The sequence below is a fragment of the Balaenoptera physalus genome, assembly GCF_965194825.1.
Source record: "Balaenoptera physalus genome assembly, chromosome: 18".
Classification (NCBI taxonomy): domain Eukaryota; kingdom Metazoa; phylum Chordata; class Mammalia; order Artiodactyla; family Balaenopteridae; genus Balaenoptera; species Balaenoptera physalus.
The window spans coordinates 34,444,694-34,468,617 of NC_138899.1; the positions used below are offsets into that span (position 1 = coordinate 34,444,694).

At 33.2% G+C, this 23,924-nt stretch overlaps 1 protein-coding gene across 3 annotated transcripts in view; it reads left to right on the forward strand.

The window, feature by feature from the left end:
* Positions 1-23,924, forward strand: part of DACH1 (dachshund family transcription factor 1) — a 410,071-nt gene that overhangs the window by 347,894 nt on the left and 38,253 nt on the right. For 2 of the 3 annotated variants that reach the window (XM_082434858.1, XM_082434857.1), the window contains 4 exons: positions 9,304-9,455; positions 17,991-18,138; positions 21,462-21,605; positions 22,108-22,176. In XM_082434858.1, coding sequence (XP_082290984.1) covers positions 9,304-9,455; positions 17,991-18,138; positions 21,462-21,605; positions 22,108-22,176 — 513 coding nt within the window. Of the gene's footprint in view, positions 1-9,303; positions 9,456-17,990; positions 18,139-21,461; positions 21,606-22,107; positions 22,236-23,924 lie in introns of those variants that run through there. The other variant, XM_082434856.1, reaches the window with a different exon arrangement.

Genomic DNA, 23,924 nt, shown 5'->3' on the forward strand with positions numbered 1-23,924 from the left:
CCATTGCTTCTCATCATTTTCTCTTTACTTCTCAAGGAATATTAGTTTTGAAAAAGCCTTGGATTTATGTGACAAATTCTCTCCCCACCCCCTGAAAATTCTCAAAGCACATTTCAGAAACTCATTTTTGGCAGATGAAATTTTAAGTAAATTGGCCAAGGTCACAGCACAATAAGGGCAGAGTTATCAAGGCAATGCAGTTTCCTGCTTTTTCCACCATCCATGAAATTAGAGTAACTCCACCCCTTAAAATGAAAGGCTCTACTTTTTTTCCTTTCTGAAATTATAAACCATGATTTGGAAATGTTTTTTACCATTAACTCAGACTCTCAAAAGTGGTCTTTTAAGGCTATGAAATGTTTGTGGGTGCATTATTTCAGCTACTACAACTGCATATATTACAACCTACACAATTTGCTTTAAAAGAAGAGTGCATTTTTTTGTTTGAGCTGAACCATCAGATTTTCTTTTCATGAGGTACGGCATGATGAAGAAACTATCTGTAGGAACAAAACTAGTTCACTTTCTATGGGCAAGCACAAGCTCTAAAGTAGATTATTAAAGTACACAGAAATAGAAAGTTAGATCAGAAGTGATATTTTACTGTGAGGTCTTCTTTCAGCCTTATAAAATGAGAAAGAACTAACCTTGTTCTATTTCTGAGTCCTGAAAAAAGCCTCCTAGCAGGCATATCACCTTTAATTAGGTTTCTGCTTTTGGGAAGCATTCTACCAGCCCCCTTTCATTTATTTTTAATGATGTTATCACTAACAGGCAAACAGTCCCTTAATAAAACAAAAACAGTTACTATATAAAGCCTGGTGTACATGTCCTGAGTCAGTCATCTAAAAACAAATGTTATGATTGTTTCCGTTGTGCTCTTAGAACCCTTAATGGCCCTACTGTGCAGATATGCAAAACATCAACCTAGGAAATATAACCGTGTCTGTTATGCAGCTTTCAGTAAATGCTTTCCCATATTCACTTGCAGTATCAGCAGTGAGGTTAAACCTACAGGGTCATGGAAAAGACAGAAAGGTCTATTAAGTGGGTTTTTTCGGCATAAGCTACACCAGCTCCTTCATAAACACTTACAGCTTAAGACTTTAAGAGACAAGCAGGGGTGAAAGCCACCCAAAATGTTTAAAAGTTAAATCTGTGTGTGTGTGTGTGTGTGTGTGTGTGTGTGTGTGTTAATGTGTGGCACCATTGTATTTTGCCAAGAAATTCCAGTTTGTGGGAGGAAAAAAAATCTATGCACAGATACCTGAGTATTTTAGTTTCATCTTCCCAATTGCCAAAGGACAATTTTGCTGTCAAGTCCAAGTTTGGAAATTAAAATTAATGTATAGCTTGATTTAGTGTTTCCTCCATACATAGATTTTGAAACACAAATGCAGAATAGACAGAAATTAAAGACTCTCTTTTGAGAATAATGGTAGAAAATATACACTTTCCCCTTAAATATACAAAGTTTCTTTAGGACACTTAGTATCCCTGTTTTCCTTGAACTGTTATCCCTGTGTGGTTTCCTCATACAACCCTTTCACCTTCCCTGTTTAAATATTTCCCAGTATTCAATGCCCATTTCTAATGCACCTTGCCCTGAAAATTTTATTTTTCTTCACTCTGCTGTCAACTTGCATCATCTAAATATAATCTCTTCTTTTTCAAAATAACCACTGGGTGTCATTTGAATCAATCTTTGGCACATAACCTTATTGGGATTATAATTGCATGTATTTTTTTTTCTTCTTCCTAGAGCTTCCTCCTGACCCAACGTAATGTCTATGAAATTGCCTTGTAATCAACAGAGTGGTTTCCCAGTAGAAAGTATTTTTAGTTTTACTCTCCTGGGTGTAGTAAGCAGAGTCTATATCCTTCTCATTTCAGCTTCTGCCTCATCTCATCTCATTCACATATTCTTTCAACAGATATCAATCAGTTCTTACCGTATGTTAGGGAGCTGAGATATATGTTCTTTTTCTTCCCTTAAGTAGTGGTCCCAAACTTTTGTCAGCTTCTCAACAGTAAACAAACCATGATAGTTGCACATGTGTGTAATAAATACTTTATGCATTAAATCAGGCAGAACTGTGAGCTTGGTGTATTTCTTAGCACACCTCCATCATCCTGCCAAACATGCACTTAACAATGATCTCCTTTGAGTATTAAATCTTCTCCTTTGTTTACCCAAACTTGAAATCCAGAGTTCTAATATTGCTTCCAGTATATCCAAGCAATTAAGTGTTTTTATGCTTTTCAGTCTATTTCTCCAAAATCTTTACTATTTTCTTTTTGTGTAAGTCAATTTACCCATTTTCTTTAGGACCTGCTACCTGAAGAGAGATCAGTAAACTAGTTTATCCTCTTTGGCCCTTTCTCAAGTTATTTCTATCATAGTCAATTTTAACTGTTCACTGAACTAACTCAGGTTTAGTTTATATACGGCAACTGTAATAATATACAGTAGTAATTTTATTATCAACATGATATTTTGTCATCACAAGGCTCATTAGAGAGAAATAATATAGAAACCACAGGCTTATGGCTCATGGTACAATATTAGGATTCCCTCCATGGCACACTGAAGCCAAGTTTACAATAGGAAATTTCTAATAAATTTAGTTATTTCTTAATTATTGATACTTTATTAGCATTTTATATTTCACAAAGCACTTTCATATACATAATCTAATTGGATTTGAACTATAGTCCTTTCAGTCTGTGGTCATCGTTTTAATAAATAGACCAAATGAGTCTCATAGAACATAAGAGATGGATTCTTTGCTCAATTATTTGCTAATACTTGGTAGAACCAGGACTTAAACTCACACTTTCTGAATCTAGCCTGGGTTCCTTTTCATTTTACTGTAACTGTATCACATTATGGTAACCATTTTATGTAAAAAAATAGAGTAATTTTAAATCCAGAATTTGGAAAGTGGGCTTAAAATTTTAAATATGAGATAGGACTTATTTTGTGATATTCCTGGATATCTTATAAGAATTAGAATAGATACATGAAAGTTTGTGACTAGTTTTTGATTTAAGATTACATTGTGGCATCAGAATGATTAGTTCCTATTGTCAAATTAAATCCAGAGTGCCTCGAGTAGGAATGAACCATGATTGAGGTGTGACTGAGCTCAATTTAAATGACTGTGTTTTATGTTTGAATATAAGTTTCAAATTTTTTTTAAACACCAGTACTTAATTCTTTTAATTATTCATGCCTCTACTCCAGTTGAACAATGTGGCTGATGAGTTTCCAAAAACACCAATAAACTTAACTTTATATACAATTGTGATGGGAATTTATCAAAATGACCAAGAAAAAATTTTATTTCTATAAATAATTATTCACTTCTCTGTAAACAGTACCATATTCTCCAGAATTTTTGTCAACATTTTTTTTTACTTTACCAGTATAGAAATATAACATTTTCATGCAAACTTTCAGATCCCTTGTAAACATTAAATATGGAAATTTTTCCATTTTAATACTGCTGCTATCTACTTCACATTAATATGAATAAATGTGAATTCCCTTGGAATGTATGGTTTTCTAAAAGTGAGTATTTTTCTACTTGGACCTTATGATATAATAAAAGATATCAGAGACAAAGACACACACACACACACACACACACACACACACACAACTTGAAAGCGAATATATAATTCAAACCCAAAGGGATTAGTTATGAAAATAACAACTGAGTTAGATTTTATTAACAGGAAAGAAAACATTTTAAAAGTAGAGGCTCATTACTTTTTCAAACAACATTGTTCCTTAGGATATCCTGCTAAATTGTTATGTGTGATAAGATTGGATGGAAAAAAGCCTGTCTTACAGCGGCATCAATCTTAGTGATAGTCATTTATTGATAAGTGACTTAAAATATGAGTAGAATCATGAGATGAAATGATGAGAAGAATGAAATATCATTTTTTCATACTTTATTGATTTTGGGGTTTTAAAATATTTTCTTCTTTTTTTAATTTCTCTTTATATTGTCCTTTATGTTCTAATTGATGTTAATTGATTATGTGTTGTTATAATTGTCATAATTATATTTGTTATAATTATTAAGATGTTAATCAGTAGCTTATTCTGGTCAAAAGATGAAATCATTTGTTAGTTTATAATATGTGCTGTTCTATTTTCCTTTAGAAAATCACTGTAGTTCCCTAGAACTAAATTAAAATACAAGAATACTTTAAAGTTAATAACCACTCTCTCTTAGGACTTTAAAAACAACAAGAACTCTTTAGAGAACTGGCATAACTACTGACCCCTATGGATGTGGAGTACTTAAAAAGATTATGCCCTCGTTAATGCAGCTTTCAAAAGTGCTTACTTTATTCCTAGGAAGATGTCCCATCATTGCATCAATCCACAGTGTTGTGAGTGACTGTCTTATAAATTTTTCAAATTTTATCAGAATTTATCAAATTGTCTAATTTGATGAAATGAAGCAAGATAATTTGACTCGTTATAAAATAGAGTTTGTAAACCTAAGTATAATCAACAGCTTTCTCTGAAATTTTGCGTTTGTGTGACTCATTCTTTTTCAGATGTTATCTAGATATCCATAACTCTTTGGAATTTGTAATTAAGATATTGAAATTCAGACTCCAAATTGATGCATTATCACCCTCCAATCAATATAAGTGAAATTTCCACTTAACTAATTTTTATGATTTCTTATAAGGAGTAATAGAGAATGTGTAATTTTGGATTTGAGTGATACTAGAGTTTGTCTCATTCAACCTGCTAGTTTTTTAAAATTGAGGACATTGAAGCCTGAAGAAGCTGTCCCATGTCCAAAGTAGCTGTTACTAACTGAACACTGAATTATTTTCATTATACATCCCAATGTATTCAGAAAATAGTGTGCACAGTTTTAGTTATCTATAGCTGTGGAACAAATTGCACCAAAACTTAGTGGCTTAAACCATCATACATTTAAAATCTCATGATTTCTGTGAATCAAGAATCTGGGTACAACTTAACTGGATGCCTCTGGTTTAAGGTCTCAAGAGTTTGCAGTTATGCCGTCAGCGGGGCTGCAGCCTCATCTAAAGGACCGACTGGGCAAGGAGAATCTACTTTCAAGCCAACTCATGTGGTTTTTGGCAGCCCTCTGTATCTTGTCCTGTGTCCCTGAGCAGGGCTGTCTCATGACATTACAGCTGGTTCCTCCATAGCAGCAAATATAAGGAAAGGGAGAGAGAGAGATGGAAACAGACTTTTTACAACTGAATCCTGGAGGTGACATCCCATCACATTTGCTTTATTCTGTTTGTTAGGTCTAACTCAGACTAAGGGGAAGGTTCTATACAGAATGTGAATAACAGCAGGGAGGAATCATCAGAGGCCATCCTGTAGGCTACTATATACCTGCCACCTGCTCAGAGAAAATACTTCCCAAGTACTTGTCAAGTAAATTAAAATACTTATTTATTAATTAAGTCTTTATAGTAAAACATCTCAGGTAATGGAATTGGAATATGGACTCTTGGTTGAACAATAGTATTCTATGTATGTTATTCTTTCTGATTTTATACCGTGATTATGAAAAAGAATGCCCTTGTACTTATGAAATACGCAGTGAAGTCTTAAAGATAAAAGAGGGAAGATGGTTCAGACATACATACACATGCACAGAGCAAGAGACGGAGAGAGACAGAGAAATAATTAAAGACCAAATATGGCAAAATGTAAACAATTGTTGAATTTGAGGAAGGAGTTAAATTCGTTTCCGAGGGTTGGTTTAATAAATTACCACAATAGAACAATAGAAATTCATTTTAAATTACCACAATAAAACAATAGAAATTTATTTTCTCACAGTTCTGGAGACCAGGGGTCTAAAATCAAGGTATCAGCATGATGAGCTCCCTCCAAGTGGCTAAAAAGGAGAATCTGTTCTTTACCTCTTCTAGCTTCTGGTGGTTGTCAGCATTCCTTGACTATGGCCCCAAAATTCCAATCTTTGTCTCCATCTCCACTTTGCCTCCTCCTCTTCTCTGTGGCCCTCTCTGTCTCTCTCAAATTTCCCTCTGCCTTTCTCTTATAAGGACACTTGTCATTGGATTTAGGGCCTATCCTACATCAGGATGATCTCATCTCAAGATTCTTAAGTTAATCACACCTGTAAAAACCCTCTTTCCAAATAAGCTAGAATTACTGGGATCCAGATATTGGGCATAGACTTATAGTGGGGGCCGGGGGGCTACCATTCAATACACTACAGAAGTATATAGGGATTCTTTGTTCAATTCTTGCAACTTCTCCATAAATTTAAAATTATTTAAAAGCATAGTATCAAAGAACAAAAAACAGAGATTACATTGTCAAATGCCATAATAATTCAAAGAGAATAGCATCTGACAAGCTAACTTTCTTTTAAAGATAAAACCTTAAAAAATGTACAGATATATCAAACTGCAATAGGTGTTTTGTGAATTTGTGCATCATCATTCATTGTTTGAAGTCAGTGGAGATTATGTGATGTCAAAACACTCTTCCACGTTGTCTGGCTTCTCAAACTTTTGCTTTAATCTTCTTAAAACATTTAGGATATCAAAGGTCACTTTTATTTCAAAAGGAATAACTGTGTTCCCAATTTTACTATCTTTGTAGGAAGACTGAGACTTTCTATGATGTTAATTGCCACAAGATGACAACTTTTTCTCAGACAGTAGGGTCTTGAAGCCCAAAGGAATATTTTTGTTTTGTTCGATCTTTGATTAATTTATTTGTCTTCTTTTCAAATATGTTTATTGATCTTAAGAATCACTCTTTTTTCATTCCTTTATAGCTGTCATTTTGCCCTAAATTTGATTGAGTTAAAGTGGCTTTATGCAGTATCTCAACCATATAAAATGATAAATAAATGAATCTAATCACATAATACCATACTACATGATAGTCTGTTCACACTTACCTGAAGCCGTAAGGACCAAGATGAGCATTCCACTGAAGCAACTGCAGAAAAAAAAAAAAATGACATTCACACACACACCCCACATATACCTACACGTAAACAAGGAACAATTTTAATCCTACATTGGGAAAAAATTGGAGTAGCTAACAGAATAATGATGGAAGACAAAATGTTTTACTAACTATAAGAATTAGCTACTTTGCAACTGGAATCTGTCACTAGGGTCTAGATGAGCTCTTAAGACTTGCAAATTGTATTTTTTAATGTCACTTCTCCAGTTTCTAGTACATTGTTTAAGTAGATATTGGTAATATTAAGTAAATACATATATAAATGTATATATCATGAGTGATTAATGGATTAACTCACACAACAGCCAAACGTAGTCAAGCATAAATGTATTGAAGTTAAGTCAAATAGTCATGGGAATTATGGAACTTATAATCAAATGTGTGTGTGTGTGTATACATACATCTGATGCTTTTTGCTTGGACAACCTTTAAGAATTGTGGAGTCATAGACTCTAATGCTGAAAGCAAACTCAGGTGGTCGTCTGGTTCTATGCCTTTCTTCAAGAGACAAGCAATTATTATCTCCATGATCTATTAAGCCACATTTTCTTTAGCATGTGACAGCTAAGGTGATGCTGATCAAAAAATATAGCTCTTTATTCTTAAACAATTTCACATGCACATAGATGTTTAACAAGCGCCTTTGCAGAGCTATTATGAGAAAGCGCTAGCAGCCTTGGTCTGGAGGAGTAATTTATGACAGCTAGGTAAATGGTGTCCAAGATCACCTTGATCATATTAGCCACATAGTAGCCCTACCCCTGCACTGCGGGCTTTCTTTAACCCTGGTGACAAGAATGATTAAAAAAAAAAAAAAAGAACACAATGAGTCCTACGCAGGCTGCTAGCTCTGTTTCTTCTTCTAGTACCTGCTGCCTCAGATCATCTGTCAGTAAGTTAACAGAGGAGGGAGTGGAAGGAGAAACTGCTAAGGAATGAGTGAGTGTGTATGAGAGCAGTGTAGTTAACAGAAGGCCTTGTGTCCGTCACTCCCCTCCCCAACCTTTCTTCCCTTTTGGTTCATTAACGAGAAATGTGGAAAGGTGAGGGAGACGAATTTAACTTGTCCTGACATTAGTCAGAGACAGAGAAGTGCGGCGACTTCCAGAATATTTCTGCCCCAGAGAGAGGTAATTGGAAAAGGTGTTGTGTGGTTAGGTGTTGTAATGAAAAATAAAGAAATGATTCAGAAGAACAGTGGAATCAAATCATAAGCATAAAGGCAAGTGTGCTGAAGTTTTTAGCCACTTGCAAAATTAAGAGATATTATCAGGACTGTGCAAATATATTGCTCTGATTAATTTTCCTGGGGTGAAATATGAAAATATTTACAAAATTGAGAATCCCACCCTGAATAAAATTTTCTCTGTGATATAATAGACTAAAATAAACCATAACAAATATCTATCTATTTAAAAATGTTTAAATAATAAAGAACTGAATAAGAAGATTTTACCATGAGAGTAAAAAGAATTTGTATCTGGGCATTACTCTAAGTTGATTACAATGTTGGAGAATGTTCAATAAACAAAGTAAAGGTTAATTTATCTTAGAGGGTTTTATATTTGATTTTTGAAATGTTGTTTTGAGAGTTGTATATTATTACCCTTTCTTTAGACCCCTTTTTCATGTTTAAAAAACTAGTTTTTCAATATGAGGTGAGAGGTATTCAGGGCCAAAAGAATTAGATCTTTAGTTTTCATGATATTGAACAATTCAATTATAATTGAGAAAGAATATATTTGATTCCAGTTTTTATTTTAGTCGTGGAATTAAAGGTTTTAATTGTATATTCACTTGTAGATTCCTTAAGAATATATTTGAGCAAATCATTGATATATAGGAAGGGTTAATTGAGAAAGAGACACTAATATACATAGCATTTCTCCTATATGAAGCTCTAGAAATACCCTATTGTCAATCCAAACAGAACAAACTAAAATGAGATAATTGGGAAGGTGCCCATAAAGTCAGCCTGAATATATTATCACAACTATATATGAGATAATATTTGTTTTAAAAAGATTCTATGGCACTGTAAACTCAGTTTCATTAGAGACTGCATTTAAGAGGCTTATAAAGTTACTCATTAATGTTATCTTGTTGTATCTCCACAGCTTTTTCATTAAAGAAAATTCAGCAGAAAGCCTTTTCTCCTGATAGCAGGAACCAATTTGCAATAAATGTTCTGGAAACCACTAGGGAAGCCATTACGGAGGTCTAATAAAAACAGACAAGCGTAACTTGTTCTATATTTTTGTTTCAATCACATACAGATGAGACCCCGCTTTCCACACCAACGGCGAGAGACAGCCTTGACAAACTTTCTCTAACTGGGCATGGGCAACCACTGCCTCCAGGATTCCCATCTCCTTTTCTGTTTCCTGATGGATTATCTTCCATAGAGACCCTTCTGACTAACATACAGGTAGGACTTTTTCACAGTCTGAGAGAAAGGAACGTGGAAGGCTCAGTTGTCTATTTTTCCCAAATTCATACTATTCCAGCTTAATCCACTCTTGAGATTGACTGAACCATGGTATTGAAATTTTTCTAGCAATTTAAGATTTTAAACTTACTACACAAATCAAATTGGTTAGAAATACTCAGATATGTATACTACACCTTAATGAAAACTTAGATGCAAATGACCTAGGCCTTTTAAAAATTATTCTGCCTAAATGCCTTCCTTATTGCCAACTAATGGGAGGAATCGAACTGTTTAAGTTTGTCTGATGTACTAAATGACAGTATACCAGTGCTAATAAATATTTAGCTATTTTTAAACTGCTGGCCTTTCGGTGAGGAAATGATATGTTTAGTCATTCAAATATGTCTAAAGTAAAAGAATCCAAAAAAATCCCTTCTTTCATAAATAAGTTTATTTCAGTTAATAGGGTTTCTTCAAAGAATAGACTTCAAAAAGCCATACAAAACTTTCCACGGATTTCCTATGTAGTCTTCAGGATGTATATTTTACGTACAGTACATTATGAATCAAAAATACTTACAGTTAGCAATAACATAGAGCATGGAGCCAAAATAATAGGAGTGTTTGGGATAAAAGAAAGCATAATTTTCTTGCCCACACATGAAGTGGTCATGTGGACCCCAGATGGAGATTTTTGCCATCTACTTCAACACACTTGGAATAGCTAGTATTAAGCATACGCTTACAGATACTGTGCTGGTAATTTTTTTTTTTTTTTAATCTTTGCTCAAGCACTCGATCCTTAGTGATATTTTTCTGTACACATTTCCTACCATATTAAACTTTCTCCCAGTAGAAATGTAATTAATTTTATTTACCCCTCCAAGGACATAACAGAAGGCCTTTAATGTAACATATCTTCTCATCTATTAATATGGCATTTTTAATACTAACGTAATTAGAGTCTCCAGAACTGTATTCAACTTTAAGGTTTTATACCTCAGTAATTGAAATAAATCATCAGTCTAGCCTAAATGTAATCAAGGCTAAATAATTGATTATATTTTAGAATAAACATAAAACTTATTTTTTTCAAAATTTGGCCCATATTATTGTTTTCCAAGGTAGAGTTTTTAATGAATTTCTCCTTTGTCAAATTAAATGCTTGCATAAAATATCCCTCAACATTTTAAAATGGACACTCTGAGAAGTAAGGGAACAATTTATTTTCTTATGTATATAACCCCATAGAAGCTAAGCATTTAACTTAAATTTCTCCATTTAGGTGTCTGTATCTTCACAACTAAAACCTCTTTAACCAGGAAAGTGGTAATTTAATTTCAATTTCAGCAGAGAAACATTTCTGTGTAAACATTCACCAGTGTAGACCAGCTTGCTCATCTGAAGAGTGGGTTTACACAGGGACCTTTGCATTGTGTGTGAAAACCACATCACTAAGTCAAATTCTGTCAGTTTGGGAGTGTTTTTCCACCCACCCCTGGCCGGTAATACCCAGACTGGAAATATCTGCATCACCTCAAATTGGAATTATTTCTTTAAAGAAAAAAAAAAAAAAGAAAACTTCAGTTTTAAAACGTACAAATTTTAGACAAATAATTTATTTTATTGAAGGTATCTCTAGATTTAATATACTCTCTAACCTTCCAACCAGCCTTGAGAGGGTATATTTTAGGAAGAGTTGATGATAGGATGATCATCAAGGCAAACTAAGTTATTTATTTCTAGTCCCAAATCATAGGAAACTGTGTCTGATAAAGTTAGAACACCTACAATAAGAATGCTTCATTTAAAATAAATTATGCTTGTTCACTTCAGTCTTACATATATATAAGTATGTATTTAGATGTAGATATTATATATTTATATGTATGGATTTAATACCTATATACATGTATATGTGCATGCACATATGTGTACATAAGGTAAAATAAAGATGAAAAATCTTATTGAGTTCCATGCACAGTAATATAAACACACAATACATACATACATACATACATATATACATGTATATATATAGATACACACACATTAGGCACACATACTGGATTTATGTTCAGTAATGGCTTCACATTATTTTCCAAAGGGCATAGATGCTAGCTCTTTTATTATTGCCACATATATTGAGTTATAGTAATATCCTAGGAATGGTATAGAATGTTTAAACAGTCATGACCCTGGCTTATGGGGCATACAGTATAAATGTGTTTGCTGCCCAAATTCTAATTTGGGTAATTACATTCTGTCTACCTCAATTTCCTCTGCAATTTCAATTATATATAATGGAGTTCTCTGTTTTCTGTTTCAAATGGTACCACTCTTTTGGCGTGGTAAGTTTAAAGCTCCATATTTCCTTTGAGGGTATTTTATCACAATGACAATGAAAAAGAATTGAGTTAAAAATGTTTATATTTTTTACATCATACAATTTCATGTTTGAAACTAAAGGTTTATTATGTATATTTGCTATTGTAATTAAACCCAAGACATTGGGTTATATTTAAATTTAGTGCACATAGACTCTATTTTTCCTTAAAAACTAATGACCAAACATCTCTTCAGAATAATTTAAGGAGTTATTGTTCTAATATTCAATAAGTTAATTTCATGATATTCTGTAATTTGATAATTTTCAATTTTAAAATTTACAATGATTACTACAAATGTCCTTTCCATGACATGTTATCAGAATTGAATTTTCATAAATGTTATTTTTTAGTGCTTTAAAAGAGGCCTTGTGGAAAAATACTGTAGACTAGTATTTTAAAATATATATGTACTATATATAGTATAGAAAATATATATTTTATATATATCAATAGTATAGAAAAATATATGTAGTATAGAAAAAATATATATATATATATTATATATGTTTAGGCACCAGATTTTTGCTACTTCCTAGAACTATACAGTTCTTTCTTAAAATTTGAGTGTTTCAGAAATTAAAAGTAATAAAGGATAAAGATATCTTCAGTAAAAGACAGCAATTTCACTTTAGTGAGAGATATGGATTCATTCTAGATTTTGCTTTTTAGGATTTTTAAAAATGTATTTTATATGGAATTTTATTTTATTTTTTTCAATGTGGGTAGTCTTTCATTATGGCTTCCTTAATCAAACACATCTATGGAGAACTCCCTGTGAGATTATAGGTGAGGAAAGTAGAATTTTAGTGTCAGTTTACTGGATGTGACACCTTTGATCATTGACTACCATTTGAACAAACTGAAAGGAGAATTTTACCTACTTACTCAATCTGAGCTTTCATGCTGTAAAGCATAACTGGGATCTATTTGTACGTAGGACCAGGAACAAATGATTTACACTGTTTATCCTATTTACAAGAATTATTTTAAATGACTTACAAATATTAAAATAAGAATAGGTAAATAAGTAAAAAGTAGAAAGGTAAAATAAGGTAGAAAATATAAAGTTTAGTTAGGGGTGAAGTTAGCACTAAAGATATATGCCATAAGGGGAGATAGGATAGGAGTTTGGGTCAGTATGGTTTGTCTATGTGGTGGTATTAAACAAACAAGGAAGACCTAAAAGGGATGTTAAAACCGCAATGAATGGCAGTCCCAGATTGGTTCACTATGGTCTAATAAATAAACATAATCCAACTGTGGTATTTAAGAAGTATTTGTTACTTCTATATTTAAGGGAAGACAGTGAAAAATAATTTGACCAAAATATTTTGATTATACATATTCCAGTCTTTACATTTCAATGTCATGACCAGTAATGTTATATTTTATACATTTCAAAGAAATTAATCATTTTTCATTTGCATCATCAATATATATTTTTAATTATAACAGAGTCAGATAAGAGAATTAGAAGGAAACTTTTCAAAAAGGTAAACGACAAAATAGGACACTGGCTTCAAAATATGGGTAGACTAGAATCAGATATATTGGTCTTACATTATATCTTTTTATCTTTAATCATAATAATATATTAATCTTCTCCCCTTTGTTCCCATTACCAACTTGTGAAAAGAGGTCATATAAAAAAAACAGTAAAATATAGCTAGTATTTTAAACCCAGTTTACTATAATGAAGAGAGTAGCATTAACCTCTTAAAAATCTGGACTCTATATTGTATTTACTAATTGATATTGTATACAACAACAATAATAATAACATAAATAGTAAAAACTAATATTTACTGAGTAATCTTAATGAGTCCTTATACAAGAAAAATACTCCTGTATAAGTCTCCTCTACTCTACTCCAACACTACTTAACTTCTGACACTTCTGATCAAGAAATGTCTGGTAGTTTTTCCCACACCAAGCAATTCTGCAACCCCAACTGGGTGCCGTACAATTTAACTCAATTCTGGCACTATCTACCTAGAGATAGCATCAGATCTCACAGGTTAAGAGTTCGGTCCCACAAGACTGCACTCCCTGCCCCCATTTCCATTGTCAATTGTAAGTCCAGGTTATAAGCTGTGCTTGTGACCAACCAGCTACAGATTGGAGGTTCCCACCACCCCTGCCACGAGTTCAATTTGTTAGAGCAGCTCACAGAACTTAGGAAGACTTTTTACTTACTAAATACCCAGTTTATTATGAAAGATGAGAAAACCAAGATCAAGAAGGAGCAGGTGACTTGTCTAGTATAACTCAAGAGCAGCCAGATAGAGGAGATGCATAGGGCAAGGTATGTGGGATGAGGCATAGAGCTTCTGTGCCCTCTGCACATGCCACCCAGCCAGTACCTCCACAGGCTGACCAATCCAGAAGCTCTTTGAACCTCACCCATCCTTTAGGGGCTTTCCAAAAGTCAACTTAGTAACAGAACCTCAGGTGTAGTTGCAAGGGGCTTATTATGAATAACAGACGACCCATTTCACCTCTGTGGTTCTTATCACTTAGGAAATTCTACCCATTGTAGGATCTCTAGACATCAATATCCAGTGTAGGATACCTAGAAGTGCTTTTGATGGAGAGTTCATTGTTAATAAACTTCGGAGAACAGTAACCATAGCATTAAACCAAGTATAGCTATATCTTTTGTCACAAGAGCTGCGAAAATGTGTTAGTTGATACTATGCTATCATATTTTTTTTCTGTCTATAAAAGTTCCTGGTTTCAAGGCACACTATTCCTTCCCATCCTGGAAAGAAACAAAAGAAAAAAAAAAAGAAAGTTAAATAAGCTGGGGAGTTCTGATCCAGGCTTAGTCAACTTACTAGTTGGGGATCTTGGATAAGTCACCTGTTCCTTCTGGACCTTGGTTTTCTAATATTTAAAAGGTTTTAGTTAGAATAGGTGATGGCTAAAAAATCTCCTCCAACTAGGTTATTTACTCTCATTAGAAGCAGCAAATTATTGAGCACAAATCTTGGCACGTGAGTTTCAGTGACATTCATGGAACCTCACGTTTCATCTGATTCTGAAATAAATTTGTACAAAATACAAATATGGATTAAGTAAGCTTTTCTTCCTCTAGGATCTAACTAGCAAATTAAGAAATGTTTCTTTCATATCAGTATATCTTAAAGTCCCCTTATACAAACAGATATTTGTACTTCCTAGGCTATAGAAATAGTTGAGATATTGCTAGATTAATCAGTGTCCTTAAAAATATATATATGTATATTATATATATAATAGACTCATTCTCTGAAAAATTATGGAAATAATTTAATTTACATGGTAGATCATTTCAGAAAACAAAAATGTTTGTGTATTATGACAACCATTATGCCTGACTTATAGAAAAGAAATTTGAGGTCAAACAGCCATTATCTTTAATAACTGCTGTGTCATAGAGTAAGCTTAAAATGCATTTCTTCGCAACTGTCATGGTGCAACTTAAATATCATGAGAACTGAACTCCCCTTGGAAGCAAATTCACGTTTTGAGCCCTGTGTATTTTACTGTCATCATAGAATTTTGCTTGATACTGCACGACCACATGAGACCCAGCATTTAGTGTGACCTTTTGCATATGATCTACCTGGAAAATTTACAGAAGTTACACAAATCTGAAAGTGCTATTATCGTTGATGGTTAAAATGGTGTCCCAGAGATTTGTAGATGTTGTGAACACTACTTGCTATTGCTTTTCCCAGCCCCCTGCTGCACTGAAATTTAATCGGTTTTCTGTATTTTTTGCAGCAGAGCTGTCACAGGCAATACCATATTTTTTGCATATGCATCAGTTTGACTCTAGTGCAGATTTTTGTTCACACTGGACTCCTGATGTGCACTGATTTAAAGTCTAAAAATGAAACTTAATTTTATACAGCTTATAAGTACTCCCTAGAGGGTATTGGATCCTAAAAGCTAATATTTTTCAGACATAATCAGCAGGAATAGGTAATATATTACCGTTAGCGACATTAGCAGCAACAGTAACAAAAGGAAACAGTAAATATAAATGTTCTTAGCAACTTCATACTTTACAACAAATATTAATATAAAATTACACAAATTAGAGTTGCAGCTTAACATTATTCAACATGTTTATTCATAATGATTGTTTCATATTTAAAAACGCCAAAATATTGTGTTTTGTCAGCCAAGGACAATAATAGTTAATAGTAATTTATTTTAAACAGCTACTGATAATACAACCAATCAACACATTAAGTGGTGCCAACATTGGCATCTTGCTAAATAATCTCTAGACATTGCACAGAGAGTACATCTTTCAAAGATAAGTCAACAAGAGCAATCGGAGCAGAAAATTAGAATTTGGTATCTTAGAATTAAAATACAGCAAAACTAAAGTTTTAATTGGGGTGATCTAAAAGGGCACTTGATGTAATGATCTCTTTTATTTGTTACTAATTGTTTGTTTCTGATGAAGAAGAAACATACACAGGAATGTTACTGAATTAAGATGGCAGTTTTCTTAGCAGCTATGTTTTATTGCTAAAAACAAAGAGTAGGGAGGGATGAACTGCCACATAGGAATTCTCCGGTTTGTTTCATATCACAAGAATTAATCCATAAAACTCAGGGTCAGTAACAACAAATATGAAATAATTTATATGTGCTTGAAAAGAGACTAAAAATGGCTTGTGACAATGCTACATCAGTGGGCTGAGATGAAGGTACATTCCTATTGCACTAACAAGTCAAGCTGGCGTTGAAATTCCTGAATCAAACTGCTTGTGGTGTCTCTTGCAAAGGGGTCACATTCTAGAATATATCTACAATTGGCACTAACTTCCATTTCACTTCTAATTTCAATTGAAAAATTCAGCCTCTGATGTTCACAAACCAAAGCAAAATGTCTTCTTCAAAACAGCATTTTGTATTGCTGAGTTGATAAGGATGGAAATTTTAGCTCCAATTTTTGCTAATAAGTTTACTAATAATTTTCTAAAGCATCTTAGAACACATGCAGAATGCTTTGTATATGTTTTACATATTCTCATAATCTCATTTTCAAAAACCTCAGAATACTACTAATTTTTTTAAATAGTATACCGTCAAATTACATATATATGACTTTATGTTATATAAATAAATATAGTTTGCTTTTACCGTATGTTCTTGAATTATTATATATACTGTCAAATAGTCCCCTAAAAGTTACCCTTTGTTTATAGCCATTTTGATTGCCTTTTTAAAAATAATGCACTATTAAGCCACTAAGTTTTGGATCCCTTACACATACTATGTAGCTCAAGAAAAATATACCAGTATTATGATTTCTATTCATCAAAATTTTAAAAGCTACTCTATGGTAGGCACTCTCTGGGTTTTGGGGACGTAGTACCCAATGAGAGAAAATGTCCCTGCCTCAGAGAGCTTACATTTCAGCGGAGAAGATGCAACATAAAGCACTAAATGAATAAATATATGACAATATTACATAATAATGCTATGAAGAGTTTTAAGGAGGGAATAAGCAGGTGAGTTTGGAGGGCTGTTCCAGATAGGGTGGGAAGAGAAGGCCTTTCTTGAGTGGTGACGGAACAAACGTGCAATGAATGAAGGATAAGCCATGCAAAACTCGGGAGGAAAAGCATTCAGGAGGGGATCAGAAAGAGCCAAGTCCCTGGTGCAGAAACAAATCAGTGCCTTGAGAAACGAAAGGCCACTGGTGTCGCATATAATCTCAGTAGGGAGTGGTAGAGAATGAGCCCTGAGCCATAGGTGGGTACTGACAGCATCACGTGGGGTTATATAAACTATGTCAGATAATTACACGTGGAACAGCTCCAATCTAATGTTCTCTACGGTATTTATTTCTTAGACACGCTTATGTGCTGCCCTCATATAGTTTTAAATCTAGATATTCTAATTAGAAGCAGTTGAACCTGCATGCCAAAAATATTTGTCTTCCTAAAATAGTTTAATTAAATTTAGATTATTTTTGCTTTAGTTATAGTATTTGTCCTAGTGAGTACAGAGTGACTGCACAACAGGAGTCAAAGAATTTGATAAGTGGGTTGTTCTCTTTTAAAATACTTTAAAGTAATGAATGAAATGTGCTTCATACCAAAATATTACAATTCTGAATACCTTCTTTGTACAGGGGCTCTTGAAAGTTGCCATAGATAATGCCAGAGCTCAAGAAAAACAGGTTCAACTTGAAAAAACAGAACTGAAGATGGATTTTTTAAGGGAACGAGAATTAAGGGAAACACTTGAGAAGCAGTTGGCGATGGAACAAAAGAATAGAGGTATTTTCAAACTTCCAACTAAGTCTAAAACTTTATGTCAAATATTCAACATAACAATACTATGTTTCGTGATTTACTGTGAGACCATAACTTTTTTCTTTTTACTTGTAGCTAAATTTTAGAGCAGGATTTGAATCCTGGGCTTACTGTGCTTCTTAATCTCCAAAGTACATTGTTTCTCTTCTGTTCATACCTCGAGGGGTTGAAATATATCAATTATATCATTAATCACATAATTTTTATTGCTTACAGCATTTAACAAATTCATAATTTTAAGATAAGAAGGCGCTCTGATAAGATGACAGCCATGAAGAAAAATTTTATATTCATTCACAATTGCCCTTTGAAAAACTTGAGTTAAAGTCATAAAGCTAAAATAGAAAATACTGATTATTCAAGCGAAGCAGATTTAGTAAGATATTTATCAACTGAAATGGGAGACTGATGAATATCTGAACAAATGACCAAAGTTGAGTGTTTGTATAATTTTCTTTCTGAATGCCTCATTTTCATCCAACAAGGTCAAATACACATCAGAGTAGAAACTGATATGAATTTTTATTGGGTAAAAATAATGATATTATCAATCTATGAACTGCTTCTTTTTACACACTTTACAGTGCATGTATAGATAATTTTGAAGGTCATTCATATTTGTGTGTTTATTTTATGTATGAAATCGAAGAGTATTTTCTTTACAACCACTTCCCCTTTGTCTCAGGTCTAAGGTTCTCCTCAGTATTCTAGAAGGGGGAGCTCCTTTTTTCTCATTTAATAAGTACCCATTATAAATACTCCACACTTTCTCCTTTGATATGTTTGACATGGTCATTTAAAAATCATTCTTTCTGTTTTGCTTTCAAAACTGGCAGGACTTCCTAAAATAGTTTGAATGGTTTTTCATTAGTTACTATGAAGCAACAGCTCGTGGGTTCCTGGGATGAGGCTGATTTGGGAAACTGTCACCCCAGGTGTATAGCACTGTTCTAAATAATGTGATTTCACATAGATTTAGATACTAGAGTAATCAAAACAAGATAAACATTGATAGCAGGATATGTTCTAAGTGAACATGGTTCATTCTGTGGAACCATCTTCCATGAGATAGCCATGTCTTGATTTTGTTCTCACTTGGAGAAGTGTGTTTTTTTTTAGAAGACTTAAAAGCAGACCCTTGAATTCCTAAAGTAACCTTTTGGTTACGTGAGAGACTTTCAGAATTTTGTTGGTTCACAACTGTTGGAGGATTTACATTCTGTTTTTTTTAACAATGCATTTTATTTATTTATTTTTATATTCATTTTTGGCTGCGTTGGGTCTTCGCTTCTGTGCGAGGGCTTTCTCCAGTTGCGGCAAGCGGGAGCCACTCTTCATCGCGGTGCGCAGGCCTCTTCACTGTCGCGGCCTCCCCTGTTGCGGAGCGCAGGCTCAGTAGTTGTGGCTCACGGGCCCAGTCGCTCCACGGCATGTGGGATCCTCCCAGACCAGGGCTCGAACCCGTGTGCCCTGCATTAGCAGGCAGACTCAACCACTGTGCCACCAAGGAAGCCCCCTCTTTCTGTTTTATTCCTTTAACCACTAGAGGTATAGGGCAAAATGTTTCACAGATCACATCATACACCTCCCATTTAATTAATTATGAACAACAAATTAAGAGTAATAACTATCAGTAATTATTTATTATGAGTGTGTCTACTGAAGCAGCATATTACCCTGAAGAGAGAACATGGCAATCCCATTTGCTTCAGTCACACAGGAGGAAGCAGTGAGCGGTCTATGGCAGGGCACTGGATATTGAGCTTTCAGTGCCATGGGAGTACACAATCCAAATAAATAATTCAGAAATTACTGTTTCTTTTCAAAGGGACTTATAAACAATCATCTTTGGAAAGAGAAAGAGTAGGCAAGTAATTCTGTTAAGATAAGCATATGATTTTCACACTATTAAATAAAGGAAATTAGCATTTATTTGAAACCAGTTTTGTTTTTCTTATAAGACTGTACTCAATGTACATTTTGATAAAATACAGTTTCTGTTAATATATAATACCAGCAACAATAAACTAGACAAGTTAATGGTCTGCCATCTTAATAATAATGATTATAAAAACAGGATTTGTGGAAATTAGAAATTGAAAGTAAAACTCTTACATGAACCATTATTACCTTATTTTATATTTTGAGTAAATACTGTGCTAAATAAAAAATGTTCTTTAATCTGTAGTAAGTAATCATATAATAAACTTGGAATGATTACTTCTTGTGACTAACTCTACCAGAAGGATTTTCTAATACTGATTCTGTCACATTCACATCCACAATGTTTATCAACTATCCAAGAGCAAATTATTTCAAAGAAAGGACTTTTATGATTTCCATATGCTGATTGCTTACTTTATATATAGTATAAAAGTTAAAACAATGATCAATTATTGTATGTATGAAAGTACAGTTAACACACATTTTGTGAGGAACATTTGTTATTATTTATTGATTACATGTTATATACAAATATTTAAATTGTCCAGTAGGAGAAAAATTCATCATAGTTAACTTTTTGTATCATAAGCTACTTTCTTATATAAGTAGAAGTGAAGTTTTATACTCATCAGATTCCTGCAGAGTAAAAGTAAAACTTTCTTGAAATATGTTACAGTGCATATATATTTGCTATGAAGAAATTATTAATATCTCTAAGAAAATTGCAATAGCTTCATCCAAAAATAATCTGCTTATATGTGTTAACAATAATTAAGATTATTTAGCTCCTCATATACAATAATATTTGTTGCATTTTCTAAAATTTCAAGAAAGAGTTATTAAAAATTTTGCTGGTGCAACATTTTTGTAAAGCATTTATAGGGGAAATGCTCCATTTACTACTCAAAATTGATGCTTCATAAAGAGATAGAGTCATAAAGTTTTGCACTATTCAGACTACTTTGTGTTAGTCTGATTCCAGGGCAGAGACTAAGCCGCAAAATTTACTTAATCAGCCTTCCTTTATAGTGAATATAAATATCTATTAAAATTAGTTTCCCATTAAATCTGCCTCCACATATGACAATGAGTCAATCTTGTAATAGTTCAAGGCTAAATAAAAATTGGCCTCCTTGGACATTTTACTGAGATTTATTTTAGGTAAAAGTGGGTTGCTGTTGTTGCTGTTTTTAAACTTCCTCTGCATAGACAGATGAATTCCAGCAAGGAAAAAAAAAAAAAAAAAGAAGAAGAAGAACATTACATAAAACACAGACCATTTGTGGAAATTTGATCATTGCAAAAATTAAAAAAAATAATAATGTACATATACTCTTTTCTAGCCATAGTTCAAAAGAGGCTAAAGAAGGAGAAGAAGGCAAAGAGAAAATTGCAGGAAGCACTTGAATTTGAGACAAAACGGCGTGAGCAAGCCGAACAAACACTAAAACAGGCAGCTTCAGCAGATAGTCTCAGGGTCTTAAATGGTAAGAGGATGCATCTTTATGCATGGCTAACTAACTTTCATTCTGAATACTCAAAAGGCAATTTTAGACATGTGTCTGTGGTTTTGTGTATTTCTATGGCTTGTGATTCATTAAGCTCTGCTTGAAAGCAGGGTGGGAAGAAGAGTCACATGTGTTGGGGGGAAATGTTTTATTTCATAGGTGCTTCCACAGTTTTGTTACTTCAGTATCTGAGACTTGACATTGCTTCTCTATTTAACCAAATCTGTCTGTACTGAAACATAATAAAATATTAATCTGAGAAGTTCCCCACCCCCCATCTCATTTTATGAACAATTTTGTATTATTTATCCATTTTAATCTTCTGATAGTTCTCATGGTTATAGTCTTTGTTCAACCTTTAAAAGATGACAAAGATTTATGTAATTTTAATTCAGCACCAAAGTAACAGGTTGCTTTTTTTTTTAAAGGACAATGGGAATCAAATGAAATGTGTGTCACTCTTACCTTTCTGTGCTTTTAGACTCTCTGACCCCAGAGATAGAAGCTGACCGCAGTGGCGGCAGAACAGATGCCGAAAGGACAATACAAGGTAGGAATTTGCAAAAGGCTATAAATCTAGATCTTGCTCTATGAGTTTTTCCTCCGCTTTAGCCTGCTATTCAAGCATGTAGCCTACCATCTGGGCCACATCAAAACAAGTTCAAACAAGGTCAAGTTCATCTTGCTTGTTTATATGAGTGAATTCATTTTGTGCTGATAGACTTTCTTTAAATTAACAGGTCATTTCTGTTTATACAATGCAATTAAAAAAGAATAATTAATTTTAAACAATGTATGATTTAATCTTGAACACAGTAAATGTGTTTTATTGAATGCTTGAAGCCCAATCTAATACACGAAGGGTTTATAAGTTCTATTCTATATCAGTAAATTCATGAGTTAATCAACTAGGTAGCTCTTAAAATTTGAAATTGTCTTCTTTTTGTTCTTGTGACATTACATGCAAAATAGGCCAGTTGAAAGCTAACAATAAGATTGTTTGGTCTTATGTGGATTTTCCAAATGTTCTGTGTGCCACTATATACATTTTAATAACAAAAACCTGCTGAGCAAAATCATATATAGAATACTAAAGAGAGTTTTATTAAACACTCAGAAGAGCAAAATATGTATATTGCCGAGACCACACTATTAGGAAAGAACAAAATCTGAAGGTAGCATTTATAGTCTAACATCTATTCTAGACAATAAACTCAATCTAACAACATGAATACTAAACAGTAAAAAGAGCATTAAATGAAGATGATTCTTCAAAGGGAAGCCTTAAATGATTAACTGCTAAAATCCTCCCAATTGCTTTTATTTTGCATTTTAAGCTCAGTCATTTTGGGGATATTGTTTGACATTAATCGTGTTACTTAATCAGTTCCAAAAGTATCATTCTTGGTTTAGTGTAAAGGAAATATAATGTTGCAAAGTATCATACATGCAATAAATAAAAATCGGAAACTTGAAACATTCCTGGAGAATGTTTTTTGCTTGTTGATTTTAACTGAGACCATGATAATTATTTTTTAAATCCTACGGCTTGAACCATATGTTATTACGAGACACCTTCTTGGATATACAAGATTAATGCACCTGTAGATATAGAAAAGACTTCATTGTTTTAGAGCATTACGGATTTCCGTAAAATTATATATGTGTGTGCATCTAATATTATTAAAATCAAAAGATTTCTGTTGCATGTCTAAAGAATTGCACGCATATGTAAACAAATTACTAATAACAAAGCCAGTCCTCTTTATCAGGGACAATAGCCTCAATAAGGCCAATGTAAATAATCAGCCCTGGTTTGTGTGTTTGAGCACTACTCAGGCACTAACTTAGCTAATGTCCAAAGTGGTCAAAGGAAGCACATAAGTCTCTAGGTAGATGTGATATATAAATTATCTGATATCCACAGAATTCTCAAGGTGGTCAGAACTCAAGCTAAGAAGAATTATGGACAATATATTCCTTCACACAAATGGGAGGTTTAAGAAAGGATTAGGCAATGATTAAATATTTTTGCATAGTTGACATAATATATAGTTCATGAGTTTGCTATTAGCAATATTTTGCCCATCAATAAGGCCATAATTATTTTTATTTGAATTTGTAAAACTCACATATATTCAAATATATTAATATATTTCAATATAGATAAGATCCTGCTATCTGGGTTGAAGTTCTGACGACTCTCAATTTCTATTACGATTTACTTAATACTCTAAAGAAATTTTTAATAATAAATTTCCTTCTTTTTGCCATCTGGAATGCTATCAGTTGTATAAC